The 19,154-nt window shown below is 48.3% G+C and overlaps 1 protein-coding gene across 1 annotated transcript in view; it reads left to right on the top strand.

Moving 5' to 3' along the window:
• prdm1a (PR domain containing 1a, with ZNF domain) overlaps nt 1–18,534 on the top strand; it is a 20,299-nt gene extending 1,765 nt beyond the window's left edge. The window contains exons 2-7 of the mRNA XM_056286077.1: nt 1,457–1,801; nt 4,756–4,875; nt 8,786–9,038; nt 14,271–15,340; nt 15,696–15,824; nt 16,130–18,534. Of these exons, the coding sequence (XP_056142052.1) occupies nt 1,457–1,801; nt 4,756–4,875; nt 8,786–9,038; nt 14,271–15,340; nt 15,696–15,824; nt 16,130–16,735 (2,523 nt within the window). The 3' untranslated portion in view covers nt 16,736–18,534. The remainder of the gene's footprint in view (nt 1–1,456; nt 1,802–4,755; nt 4,876–8,785; nt 9,039–14,270; nt 15,341–15,695; nt 15,825–16,129) is intronic.
• Nucleotides 18,535–19,154: the final 620 nt, after the last annotated feature.

Raw genomic sequence — 19,154 nt, 5'->3', positions numbered from 1 at the left:
CTTGTTTGTGTGAGGTAACTTGACTTGACTTTGAGGCTAATTGGCTTTCTTTGGATGTGGGAGAATCCAGCGACACGCTTTTATGTTCCTGTACAGAGCGCGGTCACCTAAGATCTCCTGCCGCCTGCGTCCACCTATCTGCATGGGACGCTGCAGTGTGTGTGTGTGTGTGTGTGTGTGTGTGTGTGTGTGTGTGTGTGTGTGTGTGTGTGTGTGTGTGTGCGTGCGCGTGCATGAAGGTCTTGGGTGGGATTGCGTTTGAAGTTTTGTTTGTGCTGCTGTGGCCCCCCAAATGGAAAAGTTTTGGCGCTCCCTACGCCACCATCCCACACACTATGTCTCTCTCTCTCTCTCTCGCTCTCTCTCTCTCTTTCCTCTCTCCGTCTCTCACACACAAACGCACACAAACAGTTATGCCAACACACTCACGCGTGTAGAGAGTTGGGATGATTTGCCGGTTCCGCTGCTGTGCCATTCTGCTTCTAATTTTAACTCCATTCAGACACAGACAGCACTTCCTTCCTCAGCCTTCCCCTCCGGGCTTCACCCAAGGGAGAGGGGGGGATGCAGGGAAAATGAGAGCGAGCGAGGGGGGGGGGGGCAGAGAAGGTGACAAAAAAAAGAGGAGGAAGAAAGATCAGAGTGCAGAACAACAAGGAGATGGAGAGAGAGGGACAGAGAAAAGCAAAAAGTCACCAAAAAGGGGGAGGGGGGGGGAATAAAAGGTGATACGAGAGGAAAGGAGAGACGGAAAGGGGAGTCAAATGTGCGGAGTAAAAATGGTGAGATCAGAGAAAGGGACAGTGGCTTGTGTGAACCTCTCAACCCCCCTCCCCACCGCCGACCGCTGCCGCCACCGCCCCCAATTTCTTAAGTGACCTCTTTCCCATCACATGACGTCACATGTGCTTCCAGAGAAGAGGTCGAGCTGTACCTCCAAGTCAGAATCTAGTGGGATTCTGCCCATCGCCTTCTGAGCAAGGCAGCTCCATAAGGTGACATGGCAATTAGTTTCCTGCCATTTTTGAGTTTTCTGATGTTTAGTTTTTTAGTGTGTGTGTGTGTGTGTGTGTGTGTGTGTGAAGGTTGCATAGCGAAAACAAGAGAGCGAGCGAGGTCTTGGTTGGTGATCTGGTTCCCACAGTGGCAAAGAGAGAGAGAGGGGGAGAGAGGGAGTTAGTCAGCTTCTGCTCACAGCCACTCACCCTCCACTGAGTCACTACTGAGAATAATCACTCCCCCCCTCTCTCTCTCTCTCTCTCTCTCTCTCTCTCTCTCTCTCTCTCTCTCTCTCTCTCTCTTATCTTGCTATCTTCCCTCTTGATCTTCTGCTTCCTCTTCTGTTTAATCTTTTCATTCTTCCTTTCTTTTTCACTGACTTCTTTCTGTACCCCCCTCCTCCCCCTCCCCCCCCCCCTCCTCCCCTCTCTTCTATCCCGCTCTCTGTGTCTTACAGGCGACCTCTCATAGTTCGGCCATGTTGACCAGTGAGGGGGCCCACACCGTGGAGCACGACAAACACAAGATGGAATCAGATGTGCAGCGCGGAGCCAAAATGGCCGACACGGACACCTGTGCGGAGGAGGCTGGCTCCCGGGCCGGAGCCAAGACTGAGGCCGGCGACCCGGACGTAGAGGAGGCGGACATGACGCGGTGGTCCGAGGCGGAGTTCGAGGAGAACTGCACCTACATTGTCAAGGATACGCCGTGGGAGGTGGCGCAAGACAGCGAGGGCCCGGCGCGAGCAGCGGCGTCGTTGCCTCGAAATTTGGCATTCAAGTACACCCCTGACTCCAAAGAGGTGAGACACACAGGCAGACAGGCCATTTACTACACAGACATTACATATACACAGACAGACACACACACACACACACACACACACACAGATGGAGGCAAAGAAAGCCATCTGTAAATGTATACACACACTCCCCCACAGTGAGACAAGGCACCCTCCACACACTACATACACACACACAGACACACACACACACACATACACTTATATACACTCACACACGCATGCGTGAGTCAGGCGTGGGTCACGTAGTGAAGTTAGAGAAGAGGTCGCCTCGGGGGGTATTGTGGTGGGGAATGTGTCTCGTCGTAAAAGATCTCTCTCTCACACACACACACACACACACATACACACACACACTTATTGAAGTGTGATGCAGGTTTATACATCTCTCAGTGGGTGCTCACCCATCCATGAAGCCTCATTAATCATCTGAACAGTTGACGACTTGATCCTTTGTGTGTGTGTGTGTGTGTGTGTGTGTGTGTGTGTGTGTGTGTGTGTGTGTGCATTGTGTTTTCTCAAAGAAGTGTTACTTCAGTCATTAAACTAATTGCGATATATGCTTTCTTGGTAGTGGGCACGTCACAGCGCCTCGTCCGTCCAGCTCCGAACAGTGAAATCAGTGCGCTTCTAGTAAATCTGGGAGGGAGTGTTGAAGGTCTCCCCGGCCCTCAGCACTGTGATCTTGTCAACTGTTCAACAGTCCAGAAGTTGTAAAGGCGTTGAGATAACCTACTGTCATAATTAGGAGGGGAAAAAAACAACAAAAAAAGACCTCAAAACCTAAATAATGGATGGGAATTGAATTCTGGGTTGCATAATAATTGGAAATGGCGCCGTGTTGCACAGAAAAGATACTATGGGTCGAGTGAAGTGGGTCTCGTCGAGAAGCGTTGTTGAATCTTTGTGTAACTTTTCCTCACTGAGGCGTCGGGGGGTGGGGGGGCGGATGGGTGGGGGGGAGCGATTGCGGGTCAGAAGAGCTCCAGTGTGCAGCGGTGATGTCTTTTTCTGGGTGTTGTGAACTGATCAAACCCCAGGTTTCAGCTGAATAGATTTTCTCATCAGCGGCGGCCCGAGTTCCTTATCAAGGGGAAACATGGTGTGTATGCGTTTGTCTGTGTGTGTGTGTGTGTGTGTGTGTGTGTGTGTGTTCACCACCATGTTTACGCGGCGATGCACTATCATCCGTTATTTATCTCTCCTTAAGGAAACAACAGAGCAGCGATAGAGAGAAATGAAAAGAGGGAGAAAAGAGGGAGAGGGAGGAAGAGGGAGGAAGAGGCCTCGTCTCGCAGCCTCCTGCCACTGATCAAAGAGCGTCGCCTCGGCTTGTTTGGAAGGGGAACGTTGTAACAGCCTGTTAATAAGTCAATCCCCCGTCGAAACACCCCTAATCTGTGAGATGTGGTTTATTCCATCGCAGCATAATGGGGAAGGGGGATTTCCCAAGTCTCTTGGGGGGGGGGGGGATGGTGGAGACGGGGAATGTCTGTTTGCGTGGGTTATGCATGAAGGGAAGTGAGGAAATATGTGTGGTGGATGTAACAGCGTGCGTGTGTGCGTGCGTGTGTGTGTGTGTGTGTGTGTTTAATATGCACCCGTATACATGTATTAAATGTTCTTGGCGTTTTGCCACAACCAAGGGTTTGAGCCTTCTGTCGCATCACCTGTAATCCCCTCGCCTTTACCCTTGTACTCCTCCTCTACCTCCTCCTCCCCTTCCATCCATTTTTGCTTTTTATCTCCATTGTTTGGGAGGAGAAGAGAAAGAGGTGCTCCCCTCCCTGCTGGGAGAGGCGGAGGGCGAGCGCCGGGCTAAGGTGACAGTGGCAGGGTTTGATGTGGCTGGGCGTAGCTCTGTGCGGTGAGATCTGTAGGTGAGGTGGTGAGTGTGCCTTTGTGTGTGTGCGTGTGTGCACGCGCTTGTGTGGGTGTGTGTGTGTGTGTGTGTGTTGACGGTACATCTCGCGGTTACATTACACTAGATCTGCATCAAGAAAGAGAGAGAAAAGGGGCAGAGGAGGAGAGGGAGGTGAGAGAAGAGTGTGTGCGTGAGAGAGAGAGTGACAGAGAGAGAGACACAGAGACAGAGAGAGAGAGACACACACAGAGAGACACAGAGAGAGAACGTTATAGAGGGAGACAGAGACAGAGACACAGAGAGACAGAGAGAGCGTGATAGAGAGAGAGAGACAGCATGATAGATAGTGAGGTAGAGACCGAGAGAGAGTGACAGAGAGAGAGAGAGACACACACAGAGAGCGTGATAGAGAGAGAGAGAGACACACACAGAGAGCGTGATAGAGAGAGAGAGAGACACACACAGAGAGCGTGATAGAGAGAGAGAGAGACACACACAGAGAGCGTGATAGAGAGAGAGAGAGAGAGAGAGAGAGAGAGAGGAGAGAGCGCGATAGAGAGAGAGAGAGAGAGAGAGAGCGCGATAGAGAGAGAGAGAGAGAGCGCGATAGAGAGAGAGACAGACCGAGAGAGAGAGACACAGAGAGAGAGCGCGATAGAGAGAGAGACAGACCGAGAGAGAGAGACACAGAGAGACACAGAGAGAGAGCGTGATAGAGAGAGAGAGAGAGAGAGAGACCGAGGGAGACAGTCAGAATGTAAGTATGAGAAAGGGAGAGCTTTGAGTGTGTGTGTGTGTGTGTGTGTGTGTGTGTGCGCAGTCAGGCGCTGTGTGACATTTGGCATGTAGAACCTTATGAGGAGGGATTTTTCCTGTTTTTGCGCAGGTCCTCACATACACATACACTTCCAGACACAAACAGAATGACACACACTGTCAGACACACATGTTGTGTGAATCACACACAAGCCTATTGTGATATTTTAGATTTCTGTGCCGAGGTTTGACCTCACTTCCATAACGTGTTTGTGTGTAAAAAGACGGGTACAATATTCCCCTCTCCAACATTATTCATTGTGTGTGTGTGCAGGTGGTTGGGGTGTGCAGCAGAGAGTACATTCCTAAGGGGACTCGGTTCGGGCCCTTGGTGGGGGAGATCTACACTGCCGACGGTGTTCCTAAGGATGCAAACCGCAAGTACTTCTGGAGGGTAAGTCAGCATACTGTCTTTCTCCTTTTCTCGCTCTCTCTCTCTCCCCATTTTGCTGTCCCCTTCTCTATTTCCTTCACACATTCTCTCTCTCTCTCCGCTTCCTCTCTCTCTCTCTCTGTCACTCTCTCACTCTCTCTCTCTCACTCTGTCACTCTCTCTCTCTCTCTCTGTCACTCTGTCACTCTCTCTCTCTCTCTCTGTCTCTCTCTCTCTCTCTCTCTCTCTCTCTCTCTCTCTCTCTCTCTCTCTCTGTCTCTCTTCTCATACCCTGAAAAACACTGAGAAACATTTCCTGTTCCACTGACTGACTTTTAACAATATATGACGTCACAGGAAGGGGTCTCTCCGGCTTCGGAGGAAGTGAGCAGTGTGTGGTTGTGTGTGTGTGTGTGTGTGTGTGTGTTGTGGCAGCTTATATTTGATTTGAATTGCCAGAATGATGGGCGATGGGCTATTTCTCTTTGATGTGGGGTGTAAGAAAGAGGCTTTGTGTGTGTGTGTGTGTGTGTGTGTGTGTGTGTGTGTTTGTGCGTGCATGCGTGGGTGAAACTATGCGTTAGCATTTTTCATTCAGGTGGAACACACATGAATACAGACACACACATATGCGCGCACACCTTAGATGCTTATGTGCGCTCTCACACATTCTCTTACCGGCAGTGAAGTGTGTTTGTTGATTAGCGTTGTGTTTCCAGTGGCTCTTTCATTGTGTGACGTTCCGTGACTAAGACATGTTGTAGTCTATATGCTGCAGAACGTGATGCAAGAGCTTATTCAAACCTGACGGTACAGCACAGGGGGAACGAGGGACGGGGGGACAGAGAGAGAGAGAGATACACACACACATAGAGAGCGAGATGATTTTGATTTTCAAAAGCCAATTTATTCAGTCCAACAGCTGCTATTCAAAACATATACATCTTATTATAATCCAATACATCTTATTGGCTCATTAAGTAATCCAAAACTAACGTTTCCGTCCCAACACACAGCTTCCAAACTCAAGTCAACGCTACACGCATGGCCCAAAATCACAAACAAAACTTAAATAAAAGAATAAATTAATTTAATTTAATTTTTTAAAAAAACACAAGCCAAATATACAGCCAGGGCTCACCCTTGTTAACACAAATAAGAAACAGAAAACCAAGTCTTCATCATGATGAAGACTTGGTTTTCTTCATCAGATGGAGAGACACATAGAGAGCGAGATGGAGAGACACATAAAGCGAGACACAGGGAGAGAGAGATGGGGAGACAGAGGGAGAGATGGAGAAACACAGAGAGAGAGATGGAGAGACAGAGAGAGATGGAGAGACACAGAGAAAGATGGAAGAACACATAGAGAGAGAGATGGAGAAACACAGAGAGAGAGATGGAGAAACACAGAGAGAGCTGGAGAGACACAGAGAGAGATGGAGGGACATAGAGAGAGATGGAGAAACATAGAGAGAGAGATGGAGAAACACGGAGAGAGATGGAGAGACACAGAGAGAGATGGAGGGACATAGAGAGAGATGGAGAAACAGAGAGAGAGAGATGGAGAAACACGGAGAGAGATGGAGAGACACAGAGAAAGATGGAAGAACACAGAGAGAGAGAGATGGAGAAACACAGAGAGAGCTGGAGAGACACAGAGAGAGATGGAGGGACATAGAGAGAGACATGGAGAAACACAGAGAGAGCTGGAGAGACACAGAGAGAGATGGAGGGACACAGAATAGAATAGAATAGAATACAGAACACACAGAATGCACTTTATTTGTCGTTTGAACATACAGTGAACTTCACTCTCTGTGTTTCCCCCATCCTCGCTGTGTAGCTAGGAGCAGTGGGCAGCCACCGTGCAGTGCCCGGTGGGTGGTTTACCTTTTCCGGGCACTGACAGCCGTACTGACAGTAGACTGTGCCCAGGAATTTGAATTCAGAGTTACCTTCTCCTAGCCTTTGCCTAAACAGGCATCAACCAGAGGTGGAAAAACCCGGTCCAGAAAGTAAAAACCCCTAACTGTGTCTTTCCTCCACCCATGTGCTAACCATCAGATTGCACTGACTAGTTTCCCAAATCATCCGGTTTAATACATGGATGGAGTAAAGACACAGTTAGGGGTTTTTACTTTCTGGACCGGGTTTTTCCACCTCTGGCATCAACCTACAAGGCAGCAGGTGGATTTCTTGTCAGAGTGTTTCCCTTCTCCTAGCCTTTGCCTAAAGAGGCATCAACCCACAAGGCAGCAGGTGGATTTGAAATCAGAGTTCCCTTCTCCTGTCCCAATGAGTTGGCAGGACTGGGCACCATGGGAAGTACCGTACAGGCATGCATGAGGACCAGATCTATCAGTAGGGATGCCGTCCTTAGCCAAAAGGCCCTTGCTGAGGTAAGGTGCTGCCCCTCTACAGCCTGCGGTTGCAGTTTAGCGTCTTACCCAGGACACAGACAGAGCAATGGAGCCTGGATAAAGTTTAGTGTCTTACCCAGGTGTGTAAGACGCTAAACTTGATTCTTGAGATGGGGGATTGACTCATTAAAAGGCTTTTACAGTGCTCCACTTGTGCCTGAATAAAGTTTAGCGTCTTACCCAGGACAGAGAGAGAGAGAGCGATGGAGAGACACATAGAGAGAGAGAGAGAGAGCGAGAGAGAGATTTAGATTTTTAAAATGTAACTTTTTTTTAAATACAATCATATTCAAACCACAAGCAAATAAATGAATATTTAAAAATAAAAATAACTCACATCAATTCTCCAGAAAAAAACAAGTCGGTTGTCTTTTACTGAGCACAACACATCCCCATGAGCCCAGATAACACTGAATTGCTGGATATCTTTCATTTCGAGAGAGAGAGAGCGGGGGAGAGAGAGAGAGCTGTCATATGCCATATTGGGAATGTCAAACGTTTTATCGTCAATGGCGCCGCTAATTTTGTGGCATGGCGTTATTGTTTTACCCCTTGTTTCCAGCACGTCATTTAAAGCTTTGGCAACACTGCATCAAATATTCATGGTAATAAAGCTGTTCAACCGAAACGGAATAGAACCGAGAAAGGAGACGTGGGGCAGGAGGAGGGTCATAACTTTGACACAATACATAAGACACTATGATGTCACATTGCGGTTCCTGGAAGTCCACATACAGCCCCACGGAGTTGTTCCATTCAAACTCTTACTGGACTCTAAATGTGCAGTGGAAGCCACAGCAAGCGTAGGATACACACACGTACACAGGCTTTCTCGTGAACTGCCACTCTGAACGGAGCGAATGAGAGAGAAAGAGAGAATGAGAGGGACAGAGCGAGAGTGGGAGAGAGGGGGAGGAGAGGACCTAAATGAGTGGCAGGGAGCATGCGGGGGTGACTTTTCTGACTCAGCTCTTTCAGACGGCTATAAAGAGGATCTCCTCCTCGTCCGTTTGTCTCTCCATCACACTATCTTGATCTGTCTGTCTGTCTCTACTTCACTCCCGCTCTCTCTCTCTCTCTCTCTCTCTCTCGCTCTCTTTCTCTCTTTCTCTCTATCCGTGTGTGCGTGAAGAGCCTGGGATTAAACAGCAGAGAATGATATGGTGAGAGAGCGGCGCTGAGTGGAGTGGTGCGAGAGTGAGATGAAAAGAGAAAAAGGATTTTATTAGCCTTGATTGAAATGAATGCAAGGCAGGGAAGGTGCTTGGACACTCATGTAGACCCCAGAACCACCTGGACGTAGTCGGCCAACTTCACTTAAGGTTGGCTGGTTGGTAGGGGATAGTTATTTAGACCCGGAGTCAGTCTTGATTGATGTGTTCTGGTTTTGTAAAACCTTTTTCGGCGGTTTTTCTTCCCACTTTCTCCTGGTATACTAACGTTTTATCCGTTTCCTTTTTCCTCTCCTTCCTTTATTTCATCCTCCCTCTCCCACCTTGTGGGTCCAGATCTATGCCGAGGGGGAGCTCCACCACTTTGTAGATGGTCTGGATGAGTCCCGGTCCAACTGGATGCGTTACGTGAACCCGGCCCACTCTGTAGCCGAGCAAAACCTGGCGGCGTGTCAGAACGGTATGGAGATCTACTTCTACACCGTCCGGCCCGTCCCCGCAGGAGCTGAGCTACTCGTCTGGTACTGCCCCGACTTCGCCCAACGCCTCCACTACCCTCCCTCTGGAGAGGTGATGATGCAGAAACTTAGTAAGTGGGCTCTCTCTCTCTGTCACTCTCTCGCTCTCGCTCTCTCTCTCTCTATCTATGTATCTATCTGACTGTCAAGTCAAGTTTATTTGTATAGCCCAAATTCACAAGGTAGTCCCCAAGGGATTTATAATCATTACAATATACAGCACCACTGTGCCCAATTAACCTCTTCTCCATAAACGTGTCTGTCAGTCTTTTATATTTTATTGGCTTTAATTTAAAACAAAACATTTAAAGTGTTTGTCTTGAGGCTTCTAATCAAGAGCAACAGACAATCAATTGACTTAGTAGGAAATCAAACATCACTTAAAACAAGTGTGTGTGTGTGTGTGTGTGTGTGTGTGTGTGTGTGTGTGTGTGTGTGTGTGTGTGTGTGTGTGTGTGTGTGTGTGTGTGTGTGTGCTGGCTGGCTCCTGTTGTGAGGCTTAAAGCCTAATAGTGTTTTTGAGTGCGGCTGTGTCTCCTTCCTCCAAAAGTTAGTCTTTCATTACCATGCGCACACAGACACACACATACATATTCACATCCACATACAAACATTTAAGTGTATTTGAACAGACACACATGCAGTACACATCCCTATAACCTTTCATCTCTGTGAGTGTGATCGTCGTGTGTGTGTGTGTATAATTACACAGACAGAAGGGGATATGGTCTAATGCCACAGTTGTACACACTTTAAGACCAGCTTCAACATGAAAGTGCTCACCACTTGCACACACAAAAAACCCTCTACTGTTTCTCTCCTGCAATAGAGGACGAGTGCGAGAGTGGAAAAAAAAGAGCGAGAGAGTGAGAAAAAGCAAGAGCGAAAGCAGATATAGAATTAGGGAGGGCGAGCTAGAAGGTTGAAGAGAGAGAGAGAGAGAGAGAGAGAGAGAGAGAGAGAGAGAGAGAGAGAGAGAGAGAGATGGGGGGGTGGGGGGGGTAACCAGGTGTGACAGCAGTATAACATTTGCAGTCAGGTGAGGGTGGAAGCACAGTCCAGCCTGGGTGGCTCCAGTGCCCAGGGAAATGCGCATGTCCTGCAGGAGACAAGCAGGGGGTCTGCTCCTCCCAGTACTGCAGCAGGAGGCCCCTCTGGCTCTGTGTGTGTGTGTGTGTGTGTGTGTGTGTGTGTGTGTGTGTGTGTGTGTGTGTGGCCTTTAATTACTTTGCCCTGTCATCTTGCGCCAAAGGCTCCTATTGACCTGTCTGTGACTTGGTGGCGATATGAACCTTTAGCTCTTGCCCTCCAAACTCTCTCTCTCTCTCTCTCTCTCTCTCTCACCTGCTCACTCCGTTCAGTCTCAACTCTCTCTCCCTCTCCCCTGCTCACTCCGTTCAGTCTCAACTCTCTCTCTCTCTCCCCTACTCACTCCGTTCAGTCTGAACTCTCTTTCTCTCTCTCTCTCACCTGCTCACTCCGTTCAATCTCAACTCTCTCTCTCTCACCTGCTCACTCCGTTCAGTCTGAACTCTCCCCTGCTCACTCCGTTCAGTCTGAACTCTCTCTCTCTCTCTCCCCTGCTCACTCCGTTCAGTCTCAACTCTCTCTCTCTCTCTCTCTCTCTCTCTCTCTCTCTCTCTCTCTCACCTGCTCACTCCGTTCAGTCTGAACTCTCCCCTGCTCACTCCGTTCAGTCTGAACTCTCTCTCTCTCTCTCCCCTGCTCACTCCGTTCAGTCTCAACTCTCTCTCTCTCTCTCTCTCTCTCTCTCTCTCTCTCTCTCTCTCTCTCTCTCTCTCACCTGCTCACTCCGTTCAGTCTGAACTCTCCCCTGCTCACTCCGTTCAGTCTGAACTCTCTCTCTCTCTCCCCTGCTCACTCCGTTCAGTCTCAACTCTCTCTCTCTCTCTCTCTCTCTCTCTCTCTCTCTCTCTCTCACACCTGCTCACTCCATTCAGTCTCAACTCTCTCTCTCTCGCTGACCTGCTCACTCCGTTCAGTCTCAACTCTCTCTCTCTCCCCTGCTCACTCCGTTCAGTCTGAACTCTCCCCTGCTCACTCCGTTCAGTCTGAACTCTCTCTCTCTCCCCTGCTCACTCCATTCAGTCTCAACTCTCTCTCTCATCTGCTCAATCCATTCAGTCTCAACTCTCTCTCTCTCTCCCCTGCTCACTCCATTCAGTCTCAACTCTCTCTCTCACCTGCTCACTCTGTTCAGTCTCAACTCTCTCTCTCACCTGCTCACTCCGTTCAGTCTCAACTCTCTCTCTCACCTGCTCACTCCATTCAGTCTCAACTCTCTCTCTCCTGCTCACTCCGTTCAGTCTCAACTCTCTCTCTCACCTGCTCACTCCGTTCAGTCTCAACTCTCTCTCCTGCTCACTCCGTTCAGTCTCAACTCTCTCTCTCCCCTGCTCACTCTGTTCAGTCTCAACTCTCTCTCTCACCTGCTCACTCCGTTCAGTCTCCTCTCTCTCTCTCTCTCCTGCTCACTCCGTTCAATCTCAACTCTCTCTCTCTCACCTGCTCACTCCGTTCAGTCTCAACTCTCTCTCCTGCTCACTCCGTTCAATCTCAACTCTCTCTCTCTCCCCTGCTCACTCTGTTCAGTCTCAACTCTCTCTCTCTCCTGCTCATTCCGTTCATTCTCAAGTCTCTCTCTCTCACCTGCTCACTCCGTTCAGTCTCAACTCTCTCTCTCTCTCTCTCTCTCTCTCACCTGCTCTCTCCATTCAGTCCACAAATGCTTTATTGGCACGCTTTATGTTTCGTCAACAAAACTGCTGAAGCATAGGCAGGATGAGATTCAGCCTCATAATATACAAGAACAAGTACAAGCATGGAAATATATCTTGTTAGATCTAAATGCATGTACCTCTTGTTCTCCCCCCCCCCTCGTCTCTCTTACGTCTTTCTCGATGTTTTGTTCATCTTCTAAGCTGTTGTTGTTTTCGATATTTCTCCATTTATCTTTTCTTGTTCTTTGTGCTGGAGGTTTCCATTGTAGTCATAGTAAAAGTGTGTGTGTGTGTGTGTGTGTGCGTGCCTGCGTGCGTGCGTGCCTGCGTGCGTGCGTGCGTGCGTGTGTGTGTGCGTGCGTGTGTGTGTGTTAGCATGCGCTCGCAACAGTCAGCAAAACAGAGTGCAAAATGACAGAACATGCAATGCCCTCCTACTTTCTCCCTCCCTCACTTTCCCACTTTCTCCTTTCTTCCACTCACTCCTCTCCCTCTCTCTCTCTCTTGCTCTCTCTCACTCTCTCTCTCTCATGCTCTCTTTCTCCCTCTCTCCACGTTGTCTGGATTTTTTGCTAAGTGTTTAGTGTTTTAGCACCTGTCAGCCATGTGAATATGCACATCTAAAGACACACAGCATTGCTCACCCCACATCTCAATATGCGAAACACTCACGCTTCTCCATCTTTTTCTCTCTCTCTCTCTCTCTCTCTCTCACTCTCTCTCTCTCTCTCTCTCTCTCTCTCTCTCTCATCTCTCTTGCTCTGCATGACATACCAATAGAGTTACACATATTTTCATCGGCTGCATGCAAGTGTGTGTGTGTGTGTGCGTGTGTCTTTGAGTGCCTGTGATTCTCCCGTAATTTATTTGCCACTTAAAAAGACCAGAGCGAGGAAGGAGAGAGGGGAAAGGAGCGAGAGAGAGAGAGAGAGCGGGAGACCAGTTGAACTTCCTGGCAGAGGGGCCGTGTTGACAGATTGATATCTGCAAGATGGCCGCCCTGTTTGTTTTCTGGAAGAGAGAGGAAGGAGAGGAGGAGGAAAGAAGGGGAAGGAGAGGAGGAGGGGAAAGAGGGGTGCTGTTGAAGGAAGAGGAGGAGAGATGGACGAGAACAGGGCTGAACTGATAACCTGTGTTTACAAACTGCAAATTTCACAAGTGACGGCATTCAGGACTACCTTTAACAAACAAAGCATTTGTCAAATGCTCTTTAATACACACACACACACACACACACACACACACACACACACACGTGCACACACCTCCTCAGAAGTTGACTGGAGAGTAAATGAGCTGGGATATAGAAGGCCACTTTTTAAGACCCGGCTCCAGAGGTTTAACAACCGAGATGTGCTGCGATCTGACATCCCAGGGCTTTTAAAGAGTGTGCATGTGTGCCAGTGTGTCTCTCGTCTCGAGAGCTTTCTTCCTAATCCCGTCTTTCATCATGTGGAGGAGACAGTAGGTGTGAGTGAGTGAGGAGGAAGCTCTCTCATTTAACCTTTGACCTGGAAACAAAAGCAAATGAGAAAAAAAATGTCTGCGGGGGGGGGGGTATTTTTCTTTTGCGTCTTCCTTTTTTTCCCTCCCATTTAAAGGAGCGATTAAAAGTCCAAGGGTGGACGAGTGTGTGCGTGCATGTGTGTTCGTGTGTGAGCCTTTAGCAGAGAGGGAGAGTAAACAAATCAGACAGACCCTTTTGTCTCAAGGCGCCTCTGTGTGTGAACCCTGTCACAAGGTGCATTTGTGTCTATGAGTGTGTGCGGGTGTGTGTGTGTAGGGGGCAAATAGAGGCCAACCTTTTCGAGAGATCTCTTTTAGCAGGAAACCCTCCATCAGCCTTGTCTCTCTGCCTCCTTTTTGATTTTATCTTGATTTTATCCTCATATACACACACAAACTTACGCGGGCACGCACACGCACACACACACACACACAAATATACACACATACAAACACACCCTGCCCAAAGGCAGCTGTCACGCCTCACTTCCTGTCTTTGCAACTCTCCTGCTCTCCCCCAACATGATCGTTTGTCAAATCTGTCACCTTAATTGGACCACTGGGTTACTTATGGTGTTCCTTAATCTGCCTGACACGCATGAACACACACACACACACACACACACACACACACACACACACACACACACACACACACACACACACACTTTGTGGCTTGTGTCTGAGCACTGAGGTGTTGGCATCGTCTGTGTGACTAGACTGAGTTTGATATCACCGGGATAGAAGGACACGTCATGACCAAAGGGTACTGACAGGACTCTCTCAGCAGGACTCTACTGTAGGTAAACATTAAAACCTGCTGAATTAAAGTCCGTCCCACAAAAACATATTTGATTTGTCTTATATATGGGGTGTTTTCACAAACGATGTCACACACTGACTTTGTTGGACAATCCCACCTACTTAAACTCAGGCTGACCTCTGTGTGTGTCCCTGTCTCCCTCTGTCTCTGTCTCTCTCTCTCTCTCTCTCTCTCTCTCTCTCTCTCTCTCTCTCTCTCTCTCTCTCTCTCTCTCTCTGTTTCTTTCTCTGAAGAGCAATCTCTCTTGGAGGTAAAGCAGCAGCAAGTAGGCAGTGAGGAGTTTTTGGTCTGGAGCTCCACCTCTCCTGCCATCACCCCGACCCCGGCCCCAGCCAAGAAGGAGCACAGTGTCCTCTCCATTCTCCGTGGCACCAAGACAGAGCCCAGCCGACCCCTTCCCACCCGGCCGCTCTGCCCAAACAGCCCTGAGCGACCCCTGTACCCCCGTGCCCTCTATCCGGCCCTACACCCGCACATCCCAGAGGACTACCTCAGCCGCAAACCCAGCCAGTTTGGTTACCCAGCTACCCATTCCCCCAGTACCCAGTCTTCTGCGACACCCAGTCCGTCGGCAAGAAGCAGCCCAGACAGCAGCCCACATGGGAGCCCCTCTGGGCCAATGCCTACCCACACCACCTACTACCCCCCAGGTCTAGGGTCCTACCCTGGGTACTCTCCACCAGCTGCCCCACTTTCCTCACCTTTCTACCCCCCAGGGGCCCCATACTCGCGCTACCTGCTGCCCCATCACTACCCACTGCCCGGGGGCGGGGTCCCCACGGTGGGGGGCATCTTCCCAAGGATGTATCCAATCTACAGCAGCCTCCTGCCCCCCCACATGCCCCTGCTGCCCCCAGATGCAGCCAGAATGCGGTTCCTGATGCAAGACTCCACCCACCCCTCTTCAGTCTCCACCCATAGAGACTTCCTCCTTCCTGCCCCCCCTAGTGCCTTCTCAGCCGCCACTTCTCTGAAAGACAAAGAGGGGCCTCACCATCTTTACTCTGGGCCCCATGCCCACATGCCCGCTCATGGCAATCCCCATGCCCCCTCTAGTGGGTCGCCCACAGCAGGCATGGCACCTCCCAGCGAGCACGTTGCCACCAAGCCTGCCCCGGCCATGCTGAGCAGTGCCAGCAGCCAGTGTTCAGATGAGGAGGCCATCAACTTGACCAAGAACAAACGTTTGAGCAGCTCAGCAGGCTACAAGACCCTGCCATACCCACTCAAAAAGCAGAATGGCAAGATTAAGTACGAGTGCAACGTCTGCAGCAAGACATTTGGACAGCTGTCCAACCTCAAGGTGAGGATTCACTGTCTTTCGGTTCCCAATGTGAGTTAGCGACATAAGCTGTTTTGAAGCTGGTGCTTAGTTTTTCATTCATTAATTATTTCTTTTCATCAGGTGTTCTCAAGTTCCCAATTGTCAAGTATGTTTTTGGAGCATTATCAGAGAGTGCTTTAAAGAACTAAAGACAAAACCATAAAAAACCTAAGAAATAATTAAATAAAGAGATTTTAAAAAGCACTCTCCCCATGAAGTAGCCTCAGCCAGATAACATGAGTGTTAGTAGCTGTCTGCTAAAAAAATTCAAAATGTCTTTTATCGTAACCTTTGAACACAACTGAGCCATCCTTTGTCTTTCCTCTCTGTGCAGGTTCACCTGCGCGTCCACAGTGGCGAGAGGCCCTTCACATGTCAGACGTGTAACAAAGGGTTCACCCAGCTGGCTCACCTGCAGAAACACTACCTGGTGCACACAGGAGAGAAGCCCCATGAATGCCAGGTAAGACCAGAGCTAATGCTAACATGATGCAAATGTTGCTGTTCCGCTGATGCTAAAGCTAATGTTAGCAGCATACTTATGCTAGTGGAATAACCATACTGTACATTGGCCATTGTGTAGCACTTGCATTGTGTAGCACATGCACAGTTTAAATAGCACTAACTTGATAGTTTTTATTTCTATCATGTAGAATACATGACATCTGCAAATATGCTTGCATGTTTGTGGAGCTAGATTCATGATTATTAATACTAAAGCTAGCCTATGCTAACAGCTGCTAACGCTTCTTTTTTCTCATCTCTCAGGTGTGTCACAAGCGCTTCAGCAGCACCAGCAACCTGAAGACCCATTTGCGGCTGCATTCAGGTGAGAAACCGTATCAGTGCAAGCTCTGCCCAGCCAAGTTTACTCAGTTTGTCCACCTCAAGCTGCACAAACGCCTGCACTCCCGCGAGCGTCCGCACAAGTGTCCCCACTGCCATCGCCACTACATACACCTATGCAGCCTGCGGCTACACCTGAAGGGCTACTGCCTGGCAGCAAGCTCCATACCTAGTGGGCCTGGGGCCCCATCTCAAGCTAGCCTGGATGAGCTGCACCGCGCCAACGAGGAGATCGAGCGCTTCGACATGAGTGAGCATGCCGAGCGGCTGGAGCAGCTGCAGGGCGGAGTTGAGGTGGAGGCTATGCTGGAGAAGCAGGTGTTGGGGATGGTGTGGAGGGAGCTGGATCTGAAGGCCTCGCCCTTCCGTCCCCGCCACAAGGGCGGCATTAGCGACCTCTTGCCCACTGGTTACGGAGCGTACGAGCCACTAAGTGAGACTTCTGTGATCAAGATCCGGCGCAGCAGCCCCGTCTCTCCGCTGCCTGCAAACATCACAGTGAAGCAGGAGTCGGAGGAGCACGCTTAAAAATACCTTTGACCCCCCCCCCTTACCCCTTACCCCAACCACACCTAGGCCCATTAAACCAATAGACATAAAGTCGGACTACATGGCTCAAAGGGAACTGGGTTGCCAGGAGCAACTGCTGTAAATAAATAATTCTCTTTCTTGTTGTCGTCGGCGAATAATGCCATGGCAATGTAAGGTTTTTTTCAACCTATCAGGGACTTGCGTACTCAGGGCTACAAGAGGCACTGTCCCAAGACTACTTAGCGATTTCAGTGTTTGACGATACTTATAGACAATCAACTTACCCTGGATTTATTTGTAATATAATTAATATAATGCCATCATCATTATTCCTATTATTATTTGGTTTCTTTTTTAAAAATGTCCTTTTTTTGGGTTTGATTTAATTGTTATATAACCTACTTAATTTATTACACGGTTAATTTTTGTCCTGTTAAAAGCAATAATTAGAAGGTGTTTTACTATAACTGGGTAAATTCATTGTAATGGACTGTGGACTATTTTCCTGTTTATTTTTCTCTGTGGCCATTTCTTTATAGATAGTCTCTCTCACTATGCCTGTATCAGTCCGGCAAGGCTCTCACCTCTGGCCTCTGGACACAGAGGCATCCAATCTTCAGGGTTTTTTTTAAAATTTTATTTAAATTTGAAAACTATCCAGTAGGTAAAAAAGGGTTGATGAGATGTGTGATGTTGTTTCAGCACATATATTGTTGAAAAAACGGCTTTAATTTACCTTCGACCCTACTAGACAGCATCCTATGTCCATGTCCTTCTCTGAAACCAACTTAATTTAAATGTAAAAAAGGGCATTTTTGTATATTTTCAACAACAGTTACCTCAGTGTGCTTGTGTGACAGTATGAGTGAGGTGTGTGCGCGTGTGCCTGTGTGTGCTGAAAGGGACAGCTGAAGGTGGATGGTTTCTATTTATTTGCTATTTGCTTTTGCTACTTGAAGAAGGAGAAACTGGAGGGCAGCTCCTGACGCCGTCCAAATAGGGAGGCAGTGACGACCTCGTTGGTTCAACATGTAGCACACAACAGACTGGGAGAAGCCCCGCCTCCCACTCCCCTCATATGACGCCTACCCCTACATCCAACCCATCACATCCCTGTCGAAACCAAGGATTCGCAAGGAGACGCCAGTCTCGTAACCAAAGTTCACTTGGCTTTTACTTCCAGCAAACCAAAAATGAGGAGGGGGGGGGCGGTGGTGGGGTGAACAAATGAAAATGCAGGAGACGGTGTGCGCATGCATGTGTGTGGTTGTATGAATATGATGAAGTGATTGCTCTTCACCTGTGGTCTTGTTTTGTAGAGGTTTTGGTTTGTAAATCTTTTGGTTGAGAAATAATGACCCCGGCCCCGCCCCCTCCACCTTTCTGCTGGCCTTTGACTGGCATCTTGCGTCTAAACTGGCACAAACCAAAGCACCACAGGTCCTTTTGTCCTTCTTATGCACTGGTCCCCCTCTCCCACTCCCCTCTTCAACCTGTACGTACTCTGTGCCGATGCTTTCACCTTGGACATTACTTGCGATGTTGCTGAAATCCAGTGGTGATGGCATTAAGGCAACTGAACAACCCCCCCCCCCCGAAAGTCTTTAATGTCGATATCCTGCCCTCTCACCCTCTCTGCTTACTATATTTTATTTTCCCTCTCCTTTCCTCTCCACTTCTGTTCCTGATATATGACCAAAGCGTCTTTTTGCTCTTCGATTCAAGCTTTAACTTAAAAATGAGAACAACCCCCCAAAGGACTGTCTCTGTTTACACTCTAGTTTACATCCTTATTTATGTGCAAAAATGTCCAAAAATGTTAATTATGATATAAATGTTCACTGTTTTAATCTGAACCCTTTGCCTCTGTGATTTTTTTTAATTGAATTTATTATTAAATCCGTGTCACTGACATCCTAACTTTTAATGTGCAAACACACAAGCGCACACAGACACACACACACACACTCACTTAACCATCCTAATCTAATTAGAAAATTGATTTTAGCATAAAATTACAAATTTAATTTGAGATTTTAAATTATTATATAGTTAGATGAAAGCTGTTATTCAGACCAAGATACAATGACTGAAACTGGAGAATTAGCTTAATTTCACAAAGTGCCATAATTATAAGCAGTTAAGATAAACACAGGACAAAGTGGAGAATGTTTTTATCCAAGGCACATTACACTACAATAAGTCAAGTCAAGTCAAACTTTATTTATATAGAGCACATTTCATACACAGGGCAACACAATGCGCTTTACATAAAATGACAATACAATTGCAACTCAATCATAAAATTGCAAATACAGAAAATAAGTATGCATATCAACAGGTGTTAGTGCAGAATATACAAATATCAAATATACAAAACAAACACACACACCAAAAACTTAGCCGTAGGCTGTTT

The sequence above is a fragment of the Lampris incognitus genome, chromosome 9 (assembly GCF_029633865.1).
Source record: "Lampris incognitus isolate fLamInc1 chromosome 9, fLamInc1.hap2, whole genome shotgun sequence".
NCBI classification, from domain to species: Eukaryota; Metazoa; Chordata; class Actinopteri; order Lampriformes; family Lampridae; genus Lampris; species Lampris incognitus.
This window is presented reverse-complemented; position numbering and strand designations above follow the sequence as displayed.